Source organism: Balaenoptera borealis (genome assembly GCF_965194805.1).
Source record: "Balaenoptera borealis genome assembly, chromosome: 11".
Taxonomy (NCBI): Eukaryota; Metazoa; Chordata; class Mammalia; order Artiodactyla; family Balaenopteridae; genus Balaenoptera; species Balaenoptera borealis.
Window position 1 is genome coordinate 48943808 of NC_138868.1, and position 26051 is coordinate 48969858.

At 41.7% G+C, this 26051-nt stretch overlaps 1 protein-coding gene across 3 annotated transcripts in view; it reads right to left on the bottom strand.

The window, feature by feature from the left end:
* The window catches only part of SYT9 (synaptotagmin 9), a 185418-nt gene extending 159831 nt beyond the window's left edge, over nt 1-25587 (bottom strand). Inside the window, exon 1 of one of the 3 annotated variants that reach the window (XR_014231410.1) lies at nt 25183-25587. Coding sequence is in view for 2 of the 3 variants with exons in the window: in XM_082341596.1 (XP_082197722.1) it covers nt 25183-25327 (145 nt within the window). In the remaining variant the exon portion in view is untranslated. The remainder of the gene's footprint in view (nt 1-25182) is intronic. The other 2 variants (XM_082341596.1, XM_082341597.1) reach the window with 2 other exon arrangements.
* Between the last annotated feature and the right edge of the window lie 464 nt (nt 25588-26051).

Consider the following 26051-nt stretch of genomic DNA (forward strand, 5'->3'; position numbering starts at 1 on the left):
CCCCCTTCCCTCTCCCCATGGATAGTTTGTTCTCTATATCTGTGAGTCTGTTTCTGTTTTTTTATATACATTCATTTGTTTGCTTTTTAGATTCCACATATAAGTGATAACATAGAGCATTTGTCTTAGTCTGACTAATTTCACTAAGCATAATACCCTCTAGGTCCATCCATGTTGCTGCAAATGGCAAAATTTCATTCTTTTCTATGGCTGAGTAATATTCCATTGTATACTATATCTTCTTTATCCATTCATCTGTTGATGGACATTTGGGTTGCTTCCACATCTTGGCTTTTGTAAATAATGCTGCTATGAACATGGGGTGCATGTAACTTTTCAAATTAGTGTTTTCATTGTCTTCAGATATATGCCCTGGAGTGGAATGGCTGAATCATATGGTAGTTCTATTTTTGGTTTTTTGAGGAACCTCCATACTGTTTTCCACAGTGGCTACATCAATTAACATTCCCACCAACAGTGCACAATGATTTCCTTTTCCCAGACAGAGGTTTGAGGGCCTGAAATAAGGTGGTAAGCACAGAAATGGAGTGGAGAGACATATCTGAGAAACAGTTATGAGAGAACACTGGCTGGAATTGGTGACTGTTGGACAAAGGGAGGCAGGGATGTGGTGACAGATGTTTCTGGAATTACACCGAAGTTTCTGATGTGAGTGACTGGAGATGGGCGTGGTGTCACCCATCAAGATAAAAAGTACAGAAATCAGTCTGGGGTTGGGGGATATTTATTCATTCACTTAATATTTGGGGACCTACGATGTTCCAGAAATTGGTCCAGGTGCTATAAACATAACAGTGAACCAGACAGGTAAGTAGAGCTTACATTCTTAAGGAGGGAGGCGAACACTAAACAAGCAAAAAATCTGTCATATAAATCCAGGTATGTGTCCTCCAAAGAAAAATAAAGCCAGGGGAAAAACTGGTACTTATGGGGGCTTTCTGAGAAGGTGCCGATTGAGCAGAGAGACTCATCGATGAAGACAGTGGCAAGCCTTGTGGGACCTTGTGAAGAATATTTCAGGCAAAAGAACATCAAGAGTAAAGGCCAGAAGGATGACTCCAGTTTTGGACATGTTGAATCTGAGGTGACTTTTGTCTATCCAGATGGAGATATTCAGGAGGCAGTTAAATATACAGGTCTGAAGCTCAGCAGAATCTGAGCTAGAATGTGGGTTTGGAACCATCAGCATATTGGAGGCTGGCGAATCTTGAGAGTGGAAGGGACAACTGGGTAAAAGTGCAAACAGTGAGAAAAACAGTCGTCAAGCTAACTAACAAAAACACACCAACATTTAAGGGGCAAGAAGAACAGAAACCCATGAAGGGGAGAAAGAAGAATGAGATTCAGTGTTGCAGAATTCAAGAGAGGCAGAAACAGTGATCACCATTTCAAAAACGGCAGCATTCCGATAGCTGAAATGTGGCCTGCTGGTATCAGCAATTAGCAGGCCACTGATGACTGTAGTTAGAGCAGCCTCAGAGGAATGGTATGTGTGGGAACTGGAGGAGAGTGGTTTGAAGAAGGTGAGAAGGAAACCCAGCAAGTATAAGACTTCTTAGGAGAAGTGTGGCTGTGAAGAGAGAGAGGTCGTTAGGAGAGGTGATGGGCAGCAGAGAGAACATCTACACTGGCAAAGTCCAGAAGCTGGCAAGTCAGGGGACGTCAGCGGGAGCAGAGCTGGCAGGCAAGGGGCGTGCCCTGAACTGGAGCAGAGGAATAGCACCCTCTGCCAGCTGGCTTTGTACGACCCTGCCTGGAACTAATTCCAGCCTGTGACCTGGACTTTACAAGGCCAGGATGGAGCTGTTAGATTACCAGGAATTCCTCGCTCCAGTGGATGGCAAGAACCTTCAGGAGGCTCTCCCAAATCTTTGTGAGGGACCAGGTGTAACAGGAGATGCTGTAAGCAAGCAAACAAACAATGTTTGTCAGTTGAGGGGCCTGGCCATAAAGAAGGGGTCAGGAAGCCTCCTCTAGGTTACCTGAGAAGGTGGCCTTATGTGTGACTGCTGCATCCTGTCAGAGAAAACTCCTCATTCTTCCATTTATACCACAGGACATCGGCCCCAGAAATTCAAAGTCAGGTCCGGTTCTGTGCATCAGGTGGGATGTGAAAGGTGAAGAAAGGGAAAACACAAGGAAGTGATGAAGACGGGAGCCCAGCTGTGTGGGAAGAAACTAACCAGACAAACAAGCATCATGAAAATACGAACTTACGAGAGATATGATCAAAGATTATACAATCATGACGGGTGTACACTACAGAAACACGGATTTGGTCAACAAATCCTGAAATATCAGAATGAGAGGGCTCCACTGGAAGCAAAAGAGAAATCAAGCCCTGACTAATCAAAGGCAGCTCTGCATAGCCCAGCAGGTAATGAACTTATCATAGGACTTTATCTCAAAGGGCATACAAGCCAGAAATAAAAATAGACTCCAAACATTTTTAGATAAATTCAGCAATAACCAAACCACAACTGTCTCTTACATGAAATTAGTTGATTTAGAGACATATCTCATCTTGGAGATTACGTTTAGGCAGGACAAGACCTTACTTATCATTCACCTCTAAACCCTCATTCATACACTTCCCTTGGGATCACCATCAATCAGCCCATGTTTCTGGCCATGGAGCTCTCTTAGAATGGCACTTCTGCTTCTTGGAAAGCAGCCAACCTCCAAGTTCCTGTAAACAATTCCTATGATACCAGAGGCTGAACACTCTCTATTTTATTCTAATTGCCTTCACAGGAAATGCATACTGGGTTCTCTCCTCCACCTCAACTATGTTCTTCTTATGCTTTGATCCCTCTTAGACACACATAATTGAGCCATGATTACCCAACTCTGCACACCAAAATGTAAGGACAGGCAGAAGCACCAGAATCATGCCAGAAAACAAAAGAAAACAGTTGGGAATAACAAAGGCAGTCACTATCATAATTTCAAAGTAAGATTTGAAATTGCTTTTTTATTTCAGACCCATATTTACAACTACTACATACCTCAAACATGCATTTCTTTTTTTTTTTTTTTTTTAATTTATTTATTTATTTATGGCTGTGTTGGGTCTTCGTTTCTGTGCGAGGGCTTTCTCCAGTTGCGGCGAGCCGGGGCCACTCTTCATCGCAGTGCGCGGGCCTCTCACTGTCGTGGCCTCTCCCGTTGCGGAGCTCAGGCTCAGTAGTTGTGGCTCACGGGCTTAGTTGCTCCGTGGCATGTGGGATCTTCCCAGACCAGGGCTCGAACCCGTGTCTCCTGCATTGGCAGGCAGATTCTTAACCACTGCGCCACCAGGGAAGCCCACAAACATGCATTTCTAAAACCCAGCTCGGTCTCTCTCATTCCCTCAACCTGCTCCTTCTGCATTCTGTATGACCTAGCTGCCTAAATCAGAAACCTCAGACTTCCTTTATACCTCCCTCCTATTGTTCTCCATGCCCTATGGATGCCATCATAAAATAGATCACTATTACCGTTAGTATAAAATTCAAAATCTTAACGAGACCCCCTACTTACCTTTCTAACTTTCTCTCTCATCGCATAAACATCCCCCACTGTAACTCCCAAATTCAACACCACCAACCTTAAACTCATTCAGGCTCCCTGAGGTCATGCGCCACTTCGAGTATTCAAGCCTCTGCATATACTTTATTAAAACCTCTTCCTCTAAATGCTGTGCTTAAACTCTCACTTCCATAACCTGTCAGAGCTTGTTTATTTCTTCTCTGGGGAAGCTGTTTTAGACACCATTCCTACCAAATTTGAGTTAGGTACCCTTCTTGTGTGCTTCCATAACACATCACACGTTCCCTGAATTGTAATTTTCTGTTCACAGTCGTCCCTGGGTATCCAAGAGGGATTGGTTCTATGACCCCGCTATGGACACCAAAATCCACGGATGCCCAAGTCCCTTGTATAAAATGGTGTAGTATTTGCATATAAACGATGGACATCCTCCCATACACTTTAAATCATCGCTAGATTATTTGTAATACCTAACACAATGTAAATGCTATGTAAATAGCTACTGGAGCATAGCAAATACAAGTTTTGCTTTTGGGAAATTTCTGGAATTTAAAAAAATATATTTTCCATCCTCAGTTGGTTGAATCTGCAGATGCAGAACCCGCAGATACTGAGGGCCCACTGTATTTGTCTATATCCCCTACTAGAAGGTAATCTCCTTGAGGACAAGGACCACGTCCTTCTCCTTCATTATAACTTCAGCACCAAGCATAGCATTCGGCACATGACTGTCTCATAATGTAATAGCTAGATTACATTATGTTCTCACTTATAAACAGCAGCAGAAAAGAGCTAATAACAAGTTTGGAGGATAAAACGAATCAAAAGGGGATAAGATGAAGAAAGAGGAGAGAAAACAATAATGGAGTAGGGCACCAGAAGATGGGTGGCATACAAGAAGAGAGATTAATGGAAGAAGTAAAAGAAAGCAAAAATAAAGGATGAGTAGATTTTCTGAAACTCAGAGAAGTCTTTCCCCAGAGGAGTAATAAGAGAACTGGCATTGACTGAGCTCCAAGTGCCAGGCCCTGTCACAAATCCATCATATCATTTACACCTTAAAGTTCCCCTATAAACATCATTACCTCATTTTGCAGATAAGAAAACTGAGACACCAAGAAGTTAGGTGTCCATCCCTACATGATACAGCTGGTAAGTGGTGAAGCAGACTTTGAACTCAGTTTACGTGGACTGCCCAGGATATATGTTTTTACCTGGAAGTGTTCATTTAGGAATCATTTAACTGTAGAACAGGTAGATTTGATGGTAAAAAAGGTTCTAAGCACCTAATCTTATAAATGAAGCTGTGATTTACCTTGTTATAGCTCAGCACCTGCTTTTTCTCCTTTAAATTTCTATCTTATAGCTCCTCTGAGAGCAAGCAGAAAACCTGAAGTTAGTAGCAGCCAAAATCTGATGTGGAACTGAAATCGGGACTATCCATTCCTCCCCAGGCCCCCCTAGGGAAATGTGTGGCCTGCAGGGACCCAGGGCACATTCTACACAATGGTTGTTCTAGCCCACCCTTTGCTACAGGCTCCAAATGTGGGGATGGGAATGCTGTTACCCCACCAACCAGCAGTCCCGGCCCACGCTATACAGTCCAGCACTGGCTTTTCCACACTCTAGTAATACCCCTAAAATGTTAATTTCTGGAAATGAGTGGTTTGTAGCAGATAGAAGCCTCAGTTAGGGGAACTATCAGGACCAAAGGGAGATGTTTCCTAAATTGACACTAAAAAATGGGCTTGGAGCTAAAATATATATTGTGCTATTTTATATTAGGGAAAAAAGTGTTCTGTCTTTTTCCAAATTTCTGTAACAGTAAAATAGCTTTGTCATGACAGCATTCCCAGATGCAAGGGAAAGAAGGCTATTCCTCTACTGAACAAAAGCTCACACAATGGCTATTTTGCCTCAGGTTCCTTCATTTATGTAAGTTTTCCCTTTCCAGGTAGAAGCAGCGTCCTTAAGGGCAGAGCTCTTGCAGCCTTCCCTTATCTTCCCTACTTTTTGAATTTACTAGGCTTTGTAGATTTTTATCTACAAATATTCTCCACATCTGGTGACAACTAATATATTTCTTGTGCATCTAAACATCAAAGTCAATACTTTCTCATGGAAGCAGATTTTTACAAGAAATTAACTTTAACTGATTCGACTCATCATCTAACAGTGGTTACCAGGGATACCAGATAGCCAAAATCACTTGGCTCCAACTTGCTTGTTAATCAAGAGATATTAACATAAAGCTGTGAAGAATTATGGTTGTCTAAGTAATCTGTCCAGAAACAATGCCCCCTCCCAATGTCCCCAAGTCCTGAACTCAGATAAAAAACATTCCAGTCTATAATAACCACTAAAAACATGCAAAGCTGTCCTTAGAATTTGAAATTCTGTGATTAGTATTTGGAAAAATGACCACTAATGGTTTCACTTTAATTCATTTCCTGATGAAGCACTAAACTGAGAATGGCTACTCATTTGATCTTATAGATCTGAAAGCAGATGATTTTCACCATGGCAGTTAATTGAGCATTCAGGTAATCTAGCTGAATCTGTCCTAAATCAAATATCCCATCACTGTAAATGTATTAATACAAGGTAGCAGCTAACAGATGAGCCTAGAATGTGCCTTTGAGGAGCAAAGAATTAAAATGAAGACACACAAAACAAAAAATGCTCCCTCTTGCTAAAAAGTCAATGTGGATTTTTTTAAAGTATACATAAGATTAAACACTACCTATAATGCATTACTCTACATATAAAAAAGAACCAAAGAATTGATACCTTCTCTCCAAAAGGCATAGGCAATCAAGTTACTTACCAATAGCATATTTCTTTACACTTTAAGAATATTAATTATATGTCATCCTTTGCAACTATTTTGTCCTACTTTGTGGCTTGTTTTCACTTTGTTTATAATGCCTTTTGCAAGAGGAAAAAAAAACTGTTGCTGTTGTGTTTGTCAAAATCCGTCAACCTTGTCTTTTACAGTTGTTGACCTTGGGGTCATGCTAAGGAAGGCTTCGTCTACTAAAATATGACAGAAACTGGTAGTTGCCATCCAGTATCTATTTTTTCCTTCTTCCAAAAAAAACAGAACACCTATTGTATTGAAATTACAATACATCAAGTCAAGAGACATTACCCAACTTACTTCGTAGCTAGGCCATGTTGACTAAATTCTGATCAATGATATGAGAGCAAAAGTGTTGAGTGGCACTTCCAGAAAGGTTACTTAAAAAGAGCAGACTCAGGTTGGAGGTAGGGTCTTTTGTCATTCCCAGGAACACAAATGTGAGTGCTGGAATTCCAGCAGCCCTATTAGCCCATGAAGTGACTTTGAGTTAGAAGCCATGCACTAAAGAAGGCAAAACAGAAAGACAGAAGGAACCTGGGTCTTATGACTACCTGGAGCCTCCCAGACCTGGACAGCCTGTCTCTAGATCTCTTTGCAAAAGAGAATTTTAAAATTTACCATCTATGTTTAAGCCCCTGTTATTATTTTCTGTCCTATATAGAGTATCCTGATTAAAAATGCCTATCCTATAATTTCCCCTAGAATTTTAATGGTTTTATTTTTTGTAAAAATTAAACCACAGGAAAATGTTTGGAAGTGGATCAGGAATATAGTGTTTTTCCCTAAGAGTTAACCAATTATTCCAACACCATTTACTGAATAATCAATTTTCTCCCCTGCTGATTTGAAATGCCACCTTTATTAGATACTACACAGCCATGCTACTTCGTTTAGTTCCATTTTGTTAATTTTTTTGTATAGTCTTTATTTCCTCTGAGAAGTGGGAAGTACAGTTAACTGTAGAAAGCTGAGAGTAGAAGTAGAGCTTCAGATGAATGGGAGAAGGACAAAGAAGAGGTCAAATGCTAGGGAAGAACCATCAAGCGGCACTGAGGCCCAGCTGAGATTAGACGCTCCAGATTACAGCATAAGGATTAACAGGGTGGACTTTGCAACCAGAATGCCTGGTTCAAATTCCAGCACCATGATTTACCAGCTGTGTGCAGTCATTCAATCACTTAATCTGTCTATAGTCCTCCTCTGTAAAATGGAGATGACACTAGAACCTACCTCAAGGTTGCTGTGTTAAGTGAGTTATTATACAAAAGGCTTAGAACAATATCTGGCATTAAGTTCTGTTATGTATTATCATTATTATTATTTATTAATAATAATACTAGTTATAATGTAACTGTTCCTGTCATCGCCATCATCATTCTTAACATATTAAGATAGTGGCTTTTTTGGTTTCCTAAGGTATTATCAAGAATAATGTTGAATTCTATCCAATGCTTTTTTGGCATCACTTGAGAGGATTATGTTTGTTTGTTTCTCCAAAAACGTATTGTGAATGAGACACAATTTCCCACCCACTAGAAAGGCTATAATAAAAATGACAGATAATGACAAGTGTTGGTGAGGAAGAAATGGGAACCCTCATACACTACTGATAGGAATGTAAAATAGTGCAGCCATCTTGGAAAACAGTTTGGTGGTTCTTCAAAATGTTCAGCGTAGAGTTACCATATGACCCAGCAATTCCACTTGTAGGTATACAACCAAGAGAAACGAAAACATACACCTGTGTAAAAACTTGCCCACAAATGTTCTTAGCAGCATTTTTCATAGTATCCCCAAATTGTGAACAGTCTAAATGTCCATAAACTGACGAACAGATAAATAAAATGTGGTATATCCATATAATGGAATACTAATCAGTAATAAAAAGGAAAGAACTAATAACACATGCTACAATATGGCTGGACCTCAAAAAACAGTATGCTAAGTGAAAGGATCCAGTTACAAAAGAGATTGCTTATTATATGATTCCATTTATGTGAAATGTCCAGGAAAGGCAAATTTATAGAGACAAAGTAGATTAGTGGCCTCCTGGAACTGGGATTAACAGTGAATGGACATGAGGGACCTCACTGGGGTGGTGAGACTGTTCTTAAGCTGATTTATCGTGATGCTTACACAGCTTCATAAACTGACTAATCACCGCTTAAAGTGGGTGAATTATAGGGTATGTAAAATATACCTCAATAAAGTTTTTTTGTTTTTTTAAATGAGGGAATGACTGGAGATAAATTGAGGAAAAGTTGTGAAGCTTGTGTTACGTATTTTGTGTAAACATGGCCAAAACTTAAAAAAATTTATAAACAACAACAAAAACAACAACTCTACTAGTGCAATAACAGCTTTACCATTCTTGTATTCTTGAAATAAACCCTGCTGGGTTGCAGTATATCATTCTTTTAATACAAAGTTGTATTTATCTTACTATTATTTAACATAGAATTGGCTATTTACGATAGCCAAGACATGGAAACAACCTAAATGTCCACCGACAGATGAATTGATAAAGAAGATGTGCTACATATATACAATGGAATACTAGGGACTCAGCCATAAAAAGAATGAAATAATGCCATATGCAGCAACATGGATGGACCTAGAGATTATCACACTAAGTGAAGTAAGTCAGACAGAGAAAGACAAATATCATATAATTTAACTCATATGTGGAATCTAAAATATGATACAAATGAACTTATTTACAAAACAGAAACAGCCTCACAAAGAAAACAAAGGAGAGGGGATGGGGGAGGGATAAATTAGGAGTTTGGGATTAGCGGATACAAACTCCTACATACAAAATAATAAACAACAAGGTCCTACTGTATAGCACAGGGAACTATATTCAATATCCTGTAATAAACCATAATGGAAAAGAATATGAAAAAGAATATATATATATAAAAAACTGAATCATTTCGCTGTACACCAGAAACTAAGACACCATTCTTAATCAACTACAGTATACTTTAATAAAAAAATGAAAATACAAAAAATTTAAAGAAAAGAATCTAGTAGTATAACGGCCAATTCTGATCCCTCTCTGACATTTCCCCATGTTCTAAGCTGCATTATTAAGGGCGCTATGTAATACCCACTCCTCTCCATATGCTTCCCTGGATCAAATCTGATGACTGTCCATAGCCCTAAAACATCAGCTTTTACTGTAAAAGCATCTGCTATAGAGCTTTTGTTTGGTGACTCTGTTCAGTTTAACTTCCCAGTTCCCACGTACTGAGGCACTGGGAAGACAGCTGTGATTGAGTCACCGAAGCATAAGACAATATAAAAATTAAAAGATCAAAAAACCAATGTAATGGAAAAGAGCTGCAATTTTAATCTTTATCGGCTGCAGAGTGGATCCTCTCAAACTGAACCTATGGGGATTAGTTTCCCCCCAGAGAAGCCCTCAGTAATCCACACATAAACGGCCTCTACAGCAGTGTGGAGTTAGGATCAATGGATGCTTCATTTGGAAGTAAAAAAGAAACACTTCGGGGGATTTTCTAGTTCTCTTTGCAGACTCTCTCTGAAATAGATTCCATAACATGATGAATTTTAGCTCCATCAAAATTAAAGTAATCCACACAAAGCACTTCCAAAGTCCCAGAAGAAGGATGACCTATAAATTTGGGATATTATGGTGACATTAAATCTAAAGTATCAGTCACAGTGGAACAGATTAGAGAAGAGCAAACAACAGTTTTCTCATTCCCTCTGAAATAATTTGGGAAGTCTTTAGAGCTAGCTCAGCTATGCCATCATTTGACATCCATATTATTATTTTTTTTTATATTTATCATCAGTTCTCCAATTCCATTGCCGTAAAACATTCCTTCAACACTTCTGCCTAGATAAATACTAAGGGTCTACTACTTCTGGTATTTTCTTTAAAATCCCCCAGCTTTGACTCTGCAGGTACCCGACTGCACCACTAGACCATCACTACCCATCCTCATCACAGACATTCCTCATGCAGGTCACTTCCCTCCATTCCTGGCCTGCTGTCAACACTACTTCTGTCTTTATTTTTGGTTAGTTCAATACTTCCCCAGCTCTGGTCTTTCTGTTCTTTTCCTTGTCTCCTTCCGTCACTTGTCCCACACTCTACCTTAGGGCCTCACTCCCATGATCACACTCTAGACCCAGTCATCCAGCAACTGTAGCCCCTCCATCTCTGTTTGGCCCCCTCCTCCTCACTGCATTCCCAGTAATCATCCTACCCCAGAGCACCTACAGTCCACTAACCCTACCACCTCTTCACTATCCTTAACGCCCCATGAGTCCACTTGACTCTCCTTACTCAGATGAAATTTCAGACTCAGTCATTCTAATCACTCCACTTTATATACCCTCAACACTTCATGTGGTTTTTTTATGTGTTTTTTTAATTGAAGTATAGTTGATGTACAATATTACATAAATTACAGATGTACAATATAGTGATTCACAATTTTTAAAGGTTATACTCCATTTATAGTTATAAAATATTGACTATGTTCCCTGTGTTGTACAATATATCCTTATGGCTTATTTTATAACAATATAGTGATTCACAATTTTTAAAGGTTATACTCTATTTATAGTTATAAAATATTGACTGTGTTCCCTGTGTTGTACAATATATCCTTATGGCTTATTTTATAACAATATAGTGATTCACAATTTTTAAAGGTTATACTCCATTTATAGTTATAAAATATTGACTATGTTCCCTGTGTTGTACAATATATCCTTATGGCTTATTTTATACTTAATAGTTTGTATCTCTAAATCCCTTACCACTATATTGCCCCTCCTCCCACCCTCTCCCCCTGGTAGCCACTAGTCTGTTCTCTATATCTGTGAGTCTGCTTCTTTTTTGTTATCTTCACTAGTTTGTTGTTTTTTTTAGATTCCACATATAAGCGATAACTATTTGTCTTTATCTGTTTGACTAATTTCACTAAGCATAGCACCCTCTAGGTCCATCCATATTGTGGCAAATGACAAAATTTCATTCTTTTTTATGGCTGAGTAGTATCCTATTGTGTGTGTGTATATATATATATATACTATATATATAAATACACACATCACATATTCTTTATTCATTCATCTGTCGATGGACACTTAGGTTGCTTCCATATCTTGGCTACTGTAAATAACACTGCTGTAAACATTATGGTGCATATTTTTTCACATTAGTGTTTTTGTTTTTTTCAGATATATACCCAGGAGTGGAATTGCTGGGTCATATGGTAGTTCTTTATTTAGTTTTTTGAGAAACCTCCATACTGCTTTCCACAGCAGCTGCACCAATTTACATTCCCACCAGCAGTGTACGAGGGTTCCCTTTTCTCCACATCCTCGCCAACATTTGTCATGTGTGTCCTTTTTGATGCTATCCATTCTGACAGGTGTGAGGTGATACCTCACTGTGGTTTTGATTTGCACTTCTCTCGTGATTAGTGATGTTGAGCAACTTTTCATGTGCCTGTTAGCCATGTGCATGTCCTCTTTGGAAAAATGTCTATTCAGGTCTTCTGCCCATTTTTTAATCAGGTTGTTTTTTTGATGTTGAGTTGTATGAGCTGTTTATGTATTTTGGATATTAACCCCTTACTGGTGATATCATTTGCAAACATTTTCTCCCGTTCAGTAGGTTGTCTATACACCCTCAACTCTTTTGCCACTCTTTCATTGTCATACATAAGCACGACCCTGCTCAAACACAAACTCCTATCTCTTCATGCCTGCACAAACACAGCTGCATGTGGTGGGAGAAAACCTCACACCTATGCTGGTGGATATCACTTTAAATTCACAAGCACCAACTTCAAGTAGGCCCTTAATGTTGTCCGGCAGGCACACTCCACTTCCCTAATCCATTCCATCTCCTACCTCCCGGACTATCACTTTCTATCTTTCCTGTTTTCAAACCTTCAGTATCTTCTACCTCATCCTCACTCTCAGCTGGTAACCTTGCTGCTTCCCTTTTCACTGATAATGGAAGAGTAATCAGAGGACAATTCTATAAGATCCCCAAACCATATCTACTCACTGGGCCCATATACTCTGCCCTGGTTCCTTGACAACAAATGAACTGTTGAAAAACCCACCGACTCAAGCACATCACTCGGGCAGTTCAATCCTCTGCATCATTTTTAACTTCTCTCCAGCATACAAACATGCAGTTATTTTCTCCTTTCTTTAGAAACCATCTTTTGAATCAATTTCTCCTCCCTTTTCCTTCACAACAAAACTAAAAAGTAGTGTATATTCTCTTTTTTCAACATCTCTTCTCTCTTTGTCTCTTGAAGAGTCTGTAATCAGACTTTCACCTACTCCATTCACCCACCCCCACTCCAAAACCATTCAGTTCAAGGTCACCAATGAACTACCACGTTGCTAAATGCAATGGGCAGTCCTTGGTTCTCATCGTACTTGACCCATCAGCTGCATTTCACACAAGGGCTCACGGCTTCCTCCCAGGAATACTTTCTGCACTTCCAGGCCATCACACTCCTGATTTTCCTCCCACTCTACTTAACTAATCCTTTTCAGTCTCCTTTGTTCGTTACTTCTCATCTCCCCCACCTCTAACTAGTTGTTTGACTTCTTTTATCTTAAGTCACCACTCGGTAGGCTCATCTAGTTTCTTGGCTTTAAATATCATCTTTATGCTGATGGCTCCTAAATGCATATGTGGAGACTAGACTTGGTCCTTGAACTCTAGGAGCATATCCAAATGCCCACTCAAGGATATCCCTCCAGCAAGCCTCCCCTCATTATCCTACATCATGAATTATTGTTCTCTACCAGATCATTCCCATCACCTAAGCGCTGTTATCTCTTAATTTCTTATAACTTATTATTTTTTATAAATTTTATTTATCTATTTTAATGTGATTTTTTTTTTTTTTTTTGGGGCTGCGTTGGGTGTTCATTGCTGCGTGTGGGCTTTCTCTAGTTGCGGTGGACGGGGTCTACTCTTTGTTGCGGCGCACGGGCTTCTCATTGCGGTGGCTTCTCTTGTTGCAGAGCATGGGCTCTAGGTGTGTGGGCCTCGGTAGCTGCAGCACGCGGGCTCAGTAGTTGCGGCACACGGGCCCTAGAGCACCCGGGCTTCAGTAGTTGTGGCTCGCGGGATATAGAGCGCAGGTTCAGTAGTTGTGGCGCACGGACTTAGTTGCTTGGAGGCACGTGGGATCTACCCGGACCAGGGATCGAACCCGTGTCCTCTGCATTGGCAGGTGGATTCTGAACCATGGTGCCACCAGGGCCAGGGAAGTCCTCTTATAACTTTAAATAAAAACAAAAACCCTTGATCTCACTTCCCTCACCAGTGACTGTTAACTCATTTCTCTCTGCTCTTGTCTACAGAAAAACTTGAAAGAGCAGTCTATACTCACCGCCCCTGATTCCTCTCCCATCAATTTCTCTTAAGGCCCCTCCAGTCAGGCTCTTGTTCTCACCTCTCTACCAAACGGCTTGTCAACATCACGTCCAATGACCCCTACGTCATGTAACTGCTGTGGTCAGTCAGTGCTCATTCTACTGGACCTAATGGTAGCGTTTTACACAGCTGTTTATTTCCTCTCTTTCACACACCTTCTTCTTCTTGGTTTTCAGGTCAATACTCTTGCTTGGATCTTCTGCTCTCTTTATTAGACTTCTTTTGCTGATTCCTCATTTTCTCTCCAGCCTCTTAGTGTTGGAGAGTTCCAGAACTCGGTCCTGGTAATTTATCTCCTCTAGTCAACACCACCTTCCTAGATGATTCCTTTTAAATATCACCTCTAAGCCTACAACTCTCACATCTGTATCTCCAGCCCAGCCATCTTTCCCAAACTCCAGGCTCATATGTCCAGCTTCCTCGTCTGTTCCCCACATGGCTCACTAATAAGCATTTCCAAATTAATACATCCAAAACTAAGCTCCTAATTATTCCCCTCAAACTTCTCCTCTATTCTCTTGCTCAGGCCAAAATCTTGGAGTCATTCTTGATTCCTCTGTCTTTCATACCCTACATCCATCCATCAGCAAATCCCATCAGCTCTGCCTTCCAGCTACCCAGAATCTGACCACTTCTCACCACCTCCACTGCCATCACTCTGGTCAAGCCACCATCATCTCTCACACCAGCCACCTCACTGCTCTCCCTGATTCCACCCTTCCCTTCTACAGTCTGTTTTCTATATGCCGGTCAGAGGGATCCTCTCTATTCCTAAGTTAGATATTATTACTTCTCTGCTTAAAACTTTCTTAAGGCTTCCCATCTTTCTCTGAGTAAAACTGACAACGGCTTCTAGGGCCTTACAATCAGCCTGCCATCACCTCTCTGACCTCACCTACTACTTCCCTCTTCCTTGCCAACTCCACCACAGTGCCACTGCCCCTGGCTAATACCTAGATATACCAAGTATGTGCCTGCCTCAGGACCTTTACACCTGCTGTCCCGCTGCCTGGAATGCTCCTCCTCCTGATATGTGCACATCTTGCTCCCACATCTCTGACTTTTACTCATACATCCATTTCTCAGTGATGCCATTTTAATTTCCACACCTCTTCTCTTTCCATGCTTTATTTTTCTCCTTAGTGCTTATCACTGTCTAACATACGATGTAATTAGTTAATTTATTTATGTATTATTTTCCTCACACCAACATGTAAGTCCAATAAGGGCAAGCTTTTTATGTTCTGTTTGGTTCCCTAGTGTAGGTACAATACTGTATCAAGGTACCTAGGTGTGTACAATACCTAGAACAGAGCCTTGTACATGGGAGAGGTTCAATAATGTTTGATGAGTTAGTGAATGGCATTTCTAATCATAACCTCTGCCTCCAGAGTCATCTAATTAGAAGACAAACCTGCTCACCCCAGTTTTCAGCTTAAAACCCTTCAGTGGGTCTGCAGTGCTATAGCTGATGCAAACTGAAATGTCTTCAGCACCCAGGCATATTCCCTAAATGTGATAAGAAAAGTTTACGTGTGTGGGGCGGGACAGGTGGGGCGGATATGAAAAGTGGAAAATGTAGGACCTGCCTAAGGGCATTCAATTCAATTATTTTAAAGAACTGTACCAGCCTCCTAGCAGCCCCTGTATATAATGGGTTGGCCAAAAAGTTCGTTCGGGTTTTTGGTACGATGTTACGGAAAAACCCAAATGAACCTTTTGGCCAACCCAAGAGCATAAACCACCATCTCCACAGCATGGCTTGGTAGGCACTAGGCAGGCTTGCCATGCTTACTCCCTCCTGGGCCCTCTAACATCAGAGGAAACAGACTGTGCATATCCTCAAACTGAGTGACTGCCATGCGACTGAACGCACTGCTTTTTCATTATTAAATAAACAGGCAAGGAAGCAAGACGTCACTCTTGGCATAGTCTGAAATTAAATCTGGAACCCAGATGTTTGAACCAGATGACTACACTTGCTAAAGGCAGTTTTTACAACTCTATGAGGTAATTACACTTGCGTTTCAAGGTGCCATGGTTGGGGATGTGAATAGGTAATCTCCCATGCAGTGATTCCAATCTGTCAGGACCTTAACTCAGCCAGGAAGAACAGCACCGCCAACTTCAGCTTTTCTCCCATGAGAACAAGGAAGACTTGAGAAGTGTACTCACAGACTTTCCCCCATCCTGAAATCTCCTGGTCTACTTTGCTGAGAATGGTCCTTTGGGCTCATCGCAGTAAACTGTACTTCCTTCAAGATTTCTGCATCAGAGTCCTCTAACCCAAGTCCTCCGTGGCACTCTGACAATGGCAGACAAGGACTTCCATGATCTGACGACCAGTGTTCACAAGAGCAGACTCACCTCTCAACATTACCAACACACCCTCCACTTACTATTGCCGAAGATCCATCCTCTCCTGTCCTAGAACGTCTGTAAATTCCTAGAATGTCCTTCCCACCCACACATCCCAGGTAAAGTGCTCTGCCCAAGAATCAGCTTCTCCAGGAATTCTCTACAAACCCACTCAAGTCAGCTAATTACTTCTCTCCTCTTTTTCTGAACTGTATTCAGTATACATCTCCCTTCCAATCTTTATTTTATTAATTGCAATTATTGTTTTATCTCAGTTCCATAGGGGCAGTAACCATGTCTAATGTATCTTTGAATCAGTGATGCCTAACCTAGTACCTGGCACTTAAGAGGCACTCAATGGATGTTTTTTGAATTCAACTTAATTATAATTAGAAGAGTGATCAGATCAGTGTGGCTATAGCAGTAAAGTGCTAGGAAGGGAGGGGAGTTGGAAAGAGGGGGGGAAAAAGGAAAAAGATTCAAGTTATATAACAGCAATTTTTTTTCATATTTCACATACATAAAGGCAGCGCTTTGCCTTGGAAAGAATGTTACAATGAATCCCTATTTCTTGGTGCACTCCTAACATTATAAAAGGCAGTCTAGTGTAATGGATTGATTATAGTCAGACAACCCGAGTCCACTGACTACAGTGCTCCTTCTCTAAGCTAATTTGACAGAATATTTATGGTCCAACTAATGCAAACTGGTAAGAAATACATTAAGATTCTCAAAAAATAAATTTGTACATGGTAGAGAATAAACACACAAAATTCACATAACAGGAAATATAAATTGGTTTAAGATATTAAAAACATTCAACACTACAAACAAAACAATGCAAGTTGAAACAACAACCAGGTAGCTACTTAAAACCTGTTACATTAGCAAACTTTTGTTCACATTATACCACCTGATGGTAGTAGATTGACTGCTGATATGTAGCAGGGCTAACTGGCATAGATATACTGGAAAGCAGTTGGAACCCATTGGTGATAATTAACTATTAAGAAATTTTCCCAAAAGGGAGTAGGGTACTATAGATGTAAAATATTATTTATAGTAATAAAAAATCAGATGCTAGAAATACCCCAAAAGAAAGGTTAAGTAAAAAAAGATTTATCTACCTTCTGGAATATATAATCATCACAACAATTACACAATAATGACTGTTCATCATGGAAAATTATAATGATAATAGTAATAATGGCTAATATTTATTGAGCATTTTCTACGTGCCCGGTACTACGGTAAGTATTTCACATGCGTTATGAGATAAGTACTAATGTAGGGTTGCTAGATTTAGCAAGCAAAAATATAAGATGCCCAATTCAATTTGAATTTCAGATAAACAATGGATATCTGTTGTTTATCTGAAATTCAAATTGAACTGGGCATCCTGTGTTTTATTTGGGTAATAGCACCCATTTTATTCATGAGAAAACTGAGACACAGGGATTGAATAACTTTCCAGGGTCATATAGCTAATAAGTGGTGATAAAAAGTTAAGTTTACAAAAAAGTAGAATAGTAAATTTTGTTTGTGAATGATTCCAGGCATACCTTGCTTTATTGTGCTTCACAGATATGGCATTTTTTTAAAAATTGAAGGTTTGTGGCAACCCTGCATAGAGCAAGTCTATTAGGCCATTTTTCCAACAGCACTTGCTCACTTCATGTCTCTGTGTCATATTTTGATAATTCTCCCAATATTTCAAACTTTTTCATGATTATTATATTTGTTATGGTGATCAGTAATCTTTGAGGTTACTATTGCAAATAAATTATGACTCACTGAAGTCTCAGATGATGGTTAGCGTTTTTTAGCAATAAAGTATTTTTAAATTACATACTTTTTTTTTAGACATAATGCTGTCGTACACTGAAGAGACCACAGTATGGTGTAAACATAACTCTTATATACACTGGGAAAGCAAAAAATTCATGTGTCTCACTTTACTGTGGCGGTCTGGAATCAAACCTACAATATCTCCAAGGTATGCTTGTATAAATAGGTGAAACACGAGCGTGCCCATGGATCACAGATGAGGGGAAGCGTGGACAGGTGATACTACTACCACCAAATCCATTTACTGAGCAGTTACTGGAGAACTTACTCTGCACACTGTGTTGCAACAGCCTTCCCCCGTCCCGTTTTACAGATGAATAAAGTGAAGAGTTAAATATTTTGCTCAAGGTCAATAAAGCTAGTAAGGGCACGATCAGATTCTGACTCCAAAGCTCTTGCTTATTCCACTTTGTCATCTTGATTTCCTGGGTGAGATTTTTTTTTTTTTCTTTCAAGTGCAGTTCTATCAGTGTTGGTATAAGAGTTTTGGTGTGATAAAATACATGCACAAGGACACATGAATATTTCAAGGAGATCTGCAAAACCAAGTCATTGGGGTTTGCCTTGGTTTAAAGCCATACTTCAAGCCAACCCAATGCAAAACTTGAAAGAAAAAGTCATGGTGAACATTTACGGCTCAAATTGTGATTTCATTTAGAAAGTAATAATACATACTCCATACTTATCTTTTGGAAAGGGAGACTGCTCTCCCACTGATGCCCCCCACTAAGCTCCTCCCTTTCTCTACACACCTGAGCACATGAACTTGTTAGTTCCCTCAAGTAAGTCACTTAGGAAGGGATTATGAATTTTTTTTTTAAGCCAACCACATGAGAAAGCCCACGAGCACACACAAACACAAAAGTGCCAGTATGCTTTTACAGTGAAAGCAATGCCTGTGCTCTATACATAACAGGGAATTTTAGGATGATTTCCCTTAGGTGTCAGCTTAAGTTTTCCTTGAGAGTTTAGCCCACATCAAGAAGTTTGCTTTTGATTGTTTATTCTGAAAGAGGCAGCTGGCCACAGGGCTGCCTGTAATGCCTTTACCACAATTTGCTTTTGTTTTTCCCTCTTGATAATTACCTCATGACTAAACCACTCACTGGTCCATGTAGAGGAATCCCGTGGAGATGAAAACACACTTGTTTAAATAAAATATTTATGAAGAAGCCCTAAAATGTCACTGAAGTAATGCAAATTAAATCTTCACATATTGTGCATCCAATATGCCACTCATTCCTTAGAAGACTCTCTAGTTCCTGATTGCAATTAACATTAATTTTTAAAAATTAATCCCATTGTGCATAATCACACAAATGTCTATTCATAAAAATCCAGTGTTTTAAGGCTGATTTTTCACTTGACTATCTTTGAAAATCTGAATTAAGGTTAAAGTTTAATCTCAATGATTATTTTGGAGATTTTTCCTTAGGAACTGCATTTAATTATTATTTTACATGTACATCTTTTTATAAGTTATTTCATTCTAAATCAATATAAGGTGACACTAGTGACGGTTCCACATTCTGGCCTTTCAATGAAATACTTTGGACATGATTTTCTCAATTTGTTCTTTTTTTTCCCCAAATTGAGTGGATATAATAGATTCTCATGATATTTTTGTAGAGTCCTTCAAATAAAAATTGGGGGTAATATTGTCAAAAGAAAGTTAACAATCAGTTAGTTGATTTGGGTGATGACTGCACAAGGTAATAGTCAAGGCCCCCGACTTGATACCATCTTTCCTAATTTTGCAAAGAAGAAATGTGAGCTGAGCTGAGAAGAGTTAGGTGGGTTCATCCTTCACTTATTGGCCTCAACAGTTGTCTTCCACCTGGTGCACATTACAGCCAACAGAGGAACTTATATAAAAATATACCAATACCAGGCCCCACCCCTGGAGATTCCAATTTAATTGGTCAGGATAGAGCTCAGTCATTGGTTATTTCTTGTTTGTTTTATTTTTGTTTGTTTGCTTGTTTGTTAGAGCTCCCTAAATGTTTCTAATATGCAACCAAGGTTGAAAACCAGTCTAGAAAAAGCTTCTCCTGACTAGGGTTAACATCTACTTAGAAAGAGGGGTCATCAGTGATGTGTAAAGCTCTATTTGACACCCTGACCAAGTGAACATCCTGTAGTTCACCAGAAAATGAAGAAAAAAAGTCCCTAGAAATACAAAGCTGGAATGTCAAACGAAAACCAGTATCCTGAATAAAAGAATTCATGACCAAGATACCGAGCAATGTCCATCAACAGATGAAAGGATAAAGAAAATGTGATATATATATATATATATATATATATATATATATATATATATATAGTGGAATACCACTCAGCCATAAAAAAAGAATGAAATAATGCCCTTTGCAGCAACATGGATAGACCTAGAGAATATTATACTAACTGAAGTAAGTCAGAAAGAGAAAGACAAGTATCATATGATATCACTTCTATGTGGGATTTTTTAAAAAGATACAAATGAATTTATTTACAAAACAGAAATAGACTCACAGACACAGACATAGAAAACAAACTTATCATAACCAAAGAGGGAGGAATAAATTAGGAGTTTGGGATTAACAGATATACACTATTATATATAAAAATAGACAAACACGGGGACTTACTGTATAGCACAGGGAACTATATTCAATATCTTGTAATAACCTAGAATGGAAAATAATCTGAAAAAGAATATATAGGTGTGTGTGTGTGTGTGTGTGTGTGTGTGTATAAAACTGAATCACTTTGCTGTACACCTAAAACTAACCCAACATTGTAAATCAACTATACTTCAATTTAAAAAAGGAAAAATAAAAATACTGAGCAAAATCTGTATAACTGCATAGAATTTAACCTACTCTTAGAGATTAAATCCATTATAGAAAAACAGAATAGAGAAAGGACATCTAAATGAAAAAAAAACCTAGGAAATTTTCATTGACAACAACTCCTAGATTCTTAGTATATGTGATGTGTTTACCTAGAAGCTACTTTGACTTAGGCTCAACTCATTTTCTTAAATGGAACCCATGGCCTTGGGCTAGTTTAGCTCTCCGCACTTCAATTTATTCATATATACCAATCTCTTTTGGCAATGCTTCTCAAATGTTAATGTGCCTATGAATCACCTGAGGATCCCGTTAAGACACAGATTCACATCAGTAGGTCTGGTGCACAGTCAAACACTCTGAGCAGCAAGGTCTTAGAAGATGTTAAGAGGATTAAAGGAGATGACCTACATAAAGTGCTTGGCACAGATGTGGTTGGCACCCTTCAGAAGAAAAGACTTACAAGGAAAATAATAAAACATGGTTAAAACCTAGAAACCATTTGATCCAATCTTCTTTTCTTTTCCAGATGTGGAAACAACAGGATGAGAAAAGTTACAATCGCTACCCCCTAATAGCCGAATGGAGAAGAGACGAATTCTTTTTTGACTGCAATAAGTATAATCGAGATCAACAAGTAGAAGTTAAATTGAGCTTTTCATTCCACGCAAGGAAAGACCTTTTAATAACTGCTGTCCTACAATCAACTGGCCCTCTTGAGGAGAGAGAGTGAAGTCCCCAGTTACAAAGTATGAGCATTGACCAGTTGATAACATTAAAGAAGACTTCCATACTTCAGGTCCCTGTTGAACTAAGAGACATCACGCATCTAATATGTACAAAAAAAAAAATCTTTAATAAAACAAAAAAATTTTTAATAAAACAAAAATTTCCTTATTTTCCTCCCCACTCCAACTCTGCTCCTCCTGAAGTCTTGCCCTATGCAGTAAATGGAGTTGCTTAGGTCAAAAAACCTTGGGGTCAACCTTAACTCCTCTTCTCTCACCACTCACCTCCATTCCATCAACAAATCCTAGTGCTGTATCTTCAAACTGATGTCCAATATCCCCTTTGTCTGGATTACTAGAGTAACCTGTTAACAAGTTTCCCTGTCTTTACTCTTGAACTTCAACAGCATTTTCTCAACACAGCAGTCAGAGAGTTGCCACTTCTCTGTTAAAACCCTTCTCATTCAGGGTAAAAACCAAAGTCTTTATAATGGTTTAGAAGGCCATACATGATCTTCCCCCTCCAACCGTTAACCGTATTTCTTGTCATTCTCTATCTTATTCACTCTGCACCAGTCACCCTTGAACTCAACTATTCCTTGCATCACATCAAGGACGCTCCTATCTCCTGACCTTTGCACTTGCTCTTCCCTCTGCTGTGAAGGTTATTCGCTGAGATTCACAAGTTTATGCCGGACATTGCCAATATATGAAACAACATAATGACACCTAGCAGAAGGATTCTAATTGCTCTCTATGGAAAAGTGCTCACCCTCAGCTTAAAGATCCACATTTTACTTCCCATAGTTGGTACAGATGAAGGACTGGGTGAGGTATTCCAGTTCCAATTTATGACTTAGCTTCATCAAATTCTCTCTCAATGCCAAGTTAGGGAAGACTAAGGACTGTACTCCTACATCAGAGCACTGCAACTACCTGGGCAAAGAATAACCCTTCTGATGGCCCACTGATTTGTGACCCAGGCTTATCCCACCACTGAAAAAATGAACAAACATCCTAGATGCGGTATCACTCTGCTGTCCACAGGGAATTATATGTGGTTTCTCCTTTCAAAACCAAAGTTCCTCAGTTGAGCTTGAGAAAACCTAGCTACCACTGGGTAGCCAGGGATGAACAATGGGCAGAAAAAGCTGAAACATGGCATTCATGTGGGACCCACATGCCAGGGCTGCTGCTGGGCGTGGTTGTGCCAGGTCCCACTACACTGCAGCAGCGGCGCCATTCACAGCTTTGGGCAGTGCAGCTACTCCAACCACTCAGCTTTTAGGGCTCGGAAATTAAAGGCACTCTTGGCTTGGACAACCAAACAGCTTTACAGGGATGCAGACAAATGCATCTGATGTAAGAATTAATGTGGGCAAGGAGAGGAAGGAGGGAGATGAAGGGAGATGCTGGCCTGAGCTGAGCTGCCCTGGAAGAGAGGGTACACTTTGGATGTGGGCTTCAGCCTCAGTTCCTCTGACCTTGCACTCACAGTCCCCCTCCCCACGCCTGTCCCGTGAACAGGCTACTTCCTGACCCAAATCAAAGCTCACGAGGGTCATGGGGCTACCTCCAAACCACTGTGCCCTAGTTTAAGAAAGCAGAGCAGTGCTTTCAGGAACTCAAAGAGCAGCACGGCATTCTCTTTATCTGTGGCTATTTCTCAGCCAAGGAATCAGATGTGTCTTTTGTAAGGAGTCTTCTCTGGGATTCTTCCTCAGGGGCTTTCCAGTGCAGGGGCTGAGGAAAACTTTAGAACATGGGATCTAGTTCGAGGATTAAAAGGAGCAGAGGCACAAAATCAGCCAAAAAGCTGTGGAGTGTTAAACATGCAACTCGGCGAGAGGCCTCATCCATCTTCTCTTGTAAAGCCAAAGAGGACCGCTCATGTGCGGTAACAGTGGGAACTCCTGGCACAGTCAACAGGCAAAGAAGTGGCGCATTTCAACACTAACACTTGCTTTGGGTGAAGCAAGCTAGATTATTTCTTGTTCCTGCTGCTTAAGGACAGAACTTTCCCCAATGAGGACACCATCCTGGGCTCCCAGTTCATGAATAAAGTGCTCTTATTCCTGTCTGCAGTCTGTGCAGCACATCAGTCCAGCAAGGAGGCACACAAGGGCTGGGCATTAAACCTCCGGGGAAATCATTTGAAATCAACAGTATTTCTTGACTTAATTCTCCACTTTGAAGTAACACATTAGTGATCATGCCATAAACTTAATTAATGTAACCACAGGCAATGGGGAGCAGTAATCTTTCTTTTACAAAAAAAACCAAAAAAAGCCTTTGAGTAGGGAAAATCTGATATAAACTTTTATTAGATGACTTCTCTTCACCCCACAGACTCATTTTGGATATACTATCAAGGAAATGCTATTTAAGTCAGGCTCAGTGTATACCTCTTTATGAATCAAATAATTCTCTAATTTATCCTTGGGTAAATGAATTTTTATATAATGGATTGGCTTAAAATGAGGTAAATTCATCCTGGATACTTTGCACACCAACAGCTCAGTTCCAATATTTATACACAGGAATATCAGGGGAGGGGCCCTTTTCTTACCCCATCTTTAACAATCCAACCACAATATGCTTTTTTTTTTAGTATTTAGGTTGAGAGACTATTCGAGAAAATGATTCCTCATGGTGAGAAGAATCTCAAGTAAACATTTGGAAGGAATGCGTCTTCCAGTAACCAGCAGTGGATGAGAAGATGTGGGAGACCCAGGACCCTGGGGAAAGCAAACGGCTCCACTAAAACTCCCTCTTCCAACCTTAATTGGTCAAAGGCCAAAATAAATGAACTTTCCAAAGTTAGGAGCTTCGAAACTTTCACTAGGAATAACTGTAGGTGCACAAGCCATGACCCGTGAGCCCATCGACCTTCGTGTGCCCCGTGGCGGAATCTGGTTGAGCTGGGAGCCCAGGCCCAGGCCGCCTCCAAGCCGAGAGACCCGGAGGGAACGGGTTCAGGCCCGGCTGCCCAGGACCCGGAGCTCTCAGTCCCCGGCCCAACGTCGGCTCCCGCCCCGCCCTTCTCACCCCAGACCAAGGAAAGGAAATGGGCACTCCGGGAAGAGGATGGGGAGCGCCCGGTGGGATTCAACCGCAGCCCGGGGCCGTCCCCAACTCCCAACTTCCCAGAGTTTCCTCTGGCCTCGTCCCCCTTCCCATGGCTCGCGAGACCGCCGCGGCCTCTCCTCGCCCGGAGCTCAGAGCCCGGGAAGTGGAGCTCGGAGCTCGGGAGCCGCCCCCAGGAGCCCCGGTGACAGAAGCGCAGGTGACGGGCGTGGTGCCTCCAACCCCGCGCCAGCCCACCCGGACCCGGCCTCCATGCAGCAGCCTCCGCCGGGGTCCCTGCCCGGGTCCAGCATCAGGCCACCGTGCGCTGGTTCCTGGTGCCCTCCCCTAGCTCGGTGGTCACCCGCCCTCCTCCCTCCAGTCCGCGTCGTTCTCCTGTCTCAGGCCCCGGTGCGGCCCCTACTCCCAGCCCGGGGCCCTCCGGTCGCGCCCGGCAGCGGCGGCGATACTCACCTGGGTCGCGGAGCCGGGGTCTGGCGCGGTCCCGCAGGTGGTAGATGAAATCCTGGCAGCTGTCGTGCTCCAGGGCCCCGCGGGCACAGAGCTCGGCCAGCAGCTGCAGCGCCTGGTGACAGAGCGCGTCCCTGGCCCCGGGCATCGCCCCCCCGCATCCTCGGACCGAGCCCGGCAGGCGGGCGCGGGAGACAACCCTCCGCCTGCCAGCTCAGAGCCGCCGCCTCCGGGCCGTCCGCGCTCGCCGCCAGGGACCCGCCGAGAAACGGCCCGAGCCCAAGCCCCAGCCCCAGCCGGCCCGGCCTCCCACCGGTTGCATGCAGCTCTTGGCCAGCCGGTCAGTCGGGTTTTCTTTCTCTCCCGCCCTGCCCCTCCGTCCCTCCCCCGGCACGGAGGAGAGGCGGTGCCGCACAGCCCAACGCGCCTCTCTCCTAGCGCTCCGCCCGCCCCTCGTGGCCGCCGCGGGGCGGGGCGGGGCGGGTCAGGGGTGCGCGCCAAGGGGTAGGATCCCGGCGGCCCCTGCCTGGGCGCCGGCGGGGGAAGGGGGGCGCTCGCGGGCTCCTAGAGGAGCGCGGGACTCGGCTCGGGACCTCGTGCTCAGAGCGACCGCGCCCAGGTTTAGAGAGTGTGTGCGGGTGCGCGCCCCGTCCCGATGCAAACCCACACCCTCTCCCACCGCCCCTCGCCGCGGGAGTCCAAAACATGTTCTTGGGTGCGTTGAGTGAAACGTGCAGTCTGAACCACACCCGCCAGATCTGGAGAACCGAGTCCCGGCTTTGAACTTGAAAAGCGCAGTCGGGGCATAAGCCATGGGCCTAAAGATGCTACACGCCCAAATGCGGGGTCTGGGGCCGAGATTCTCCAGCAAA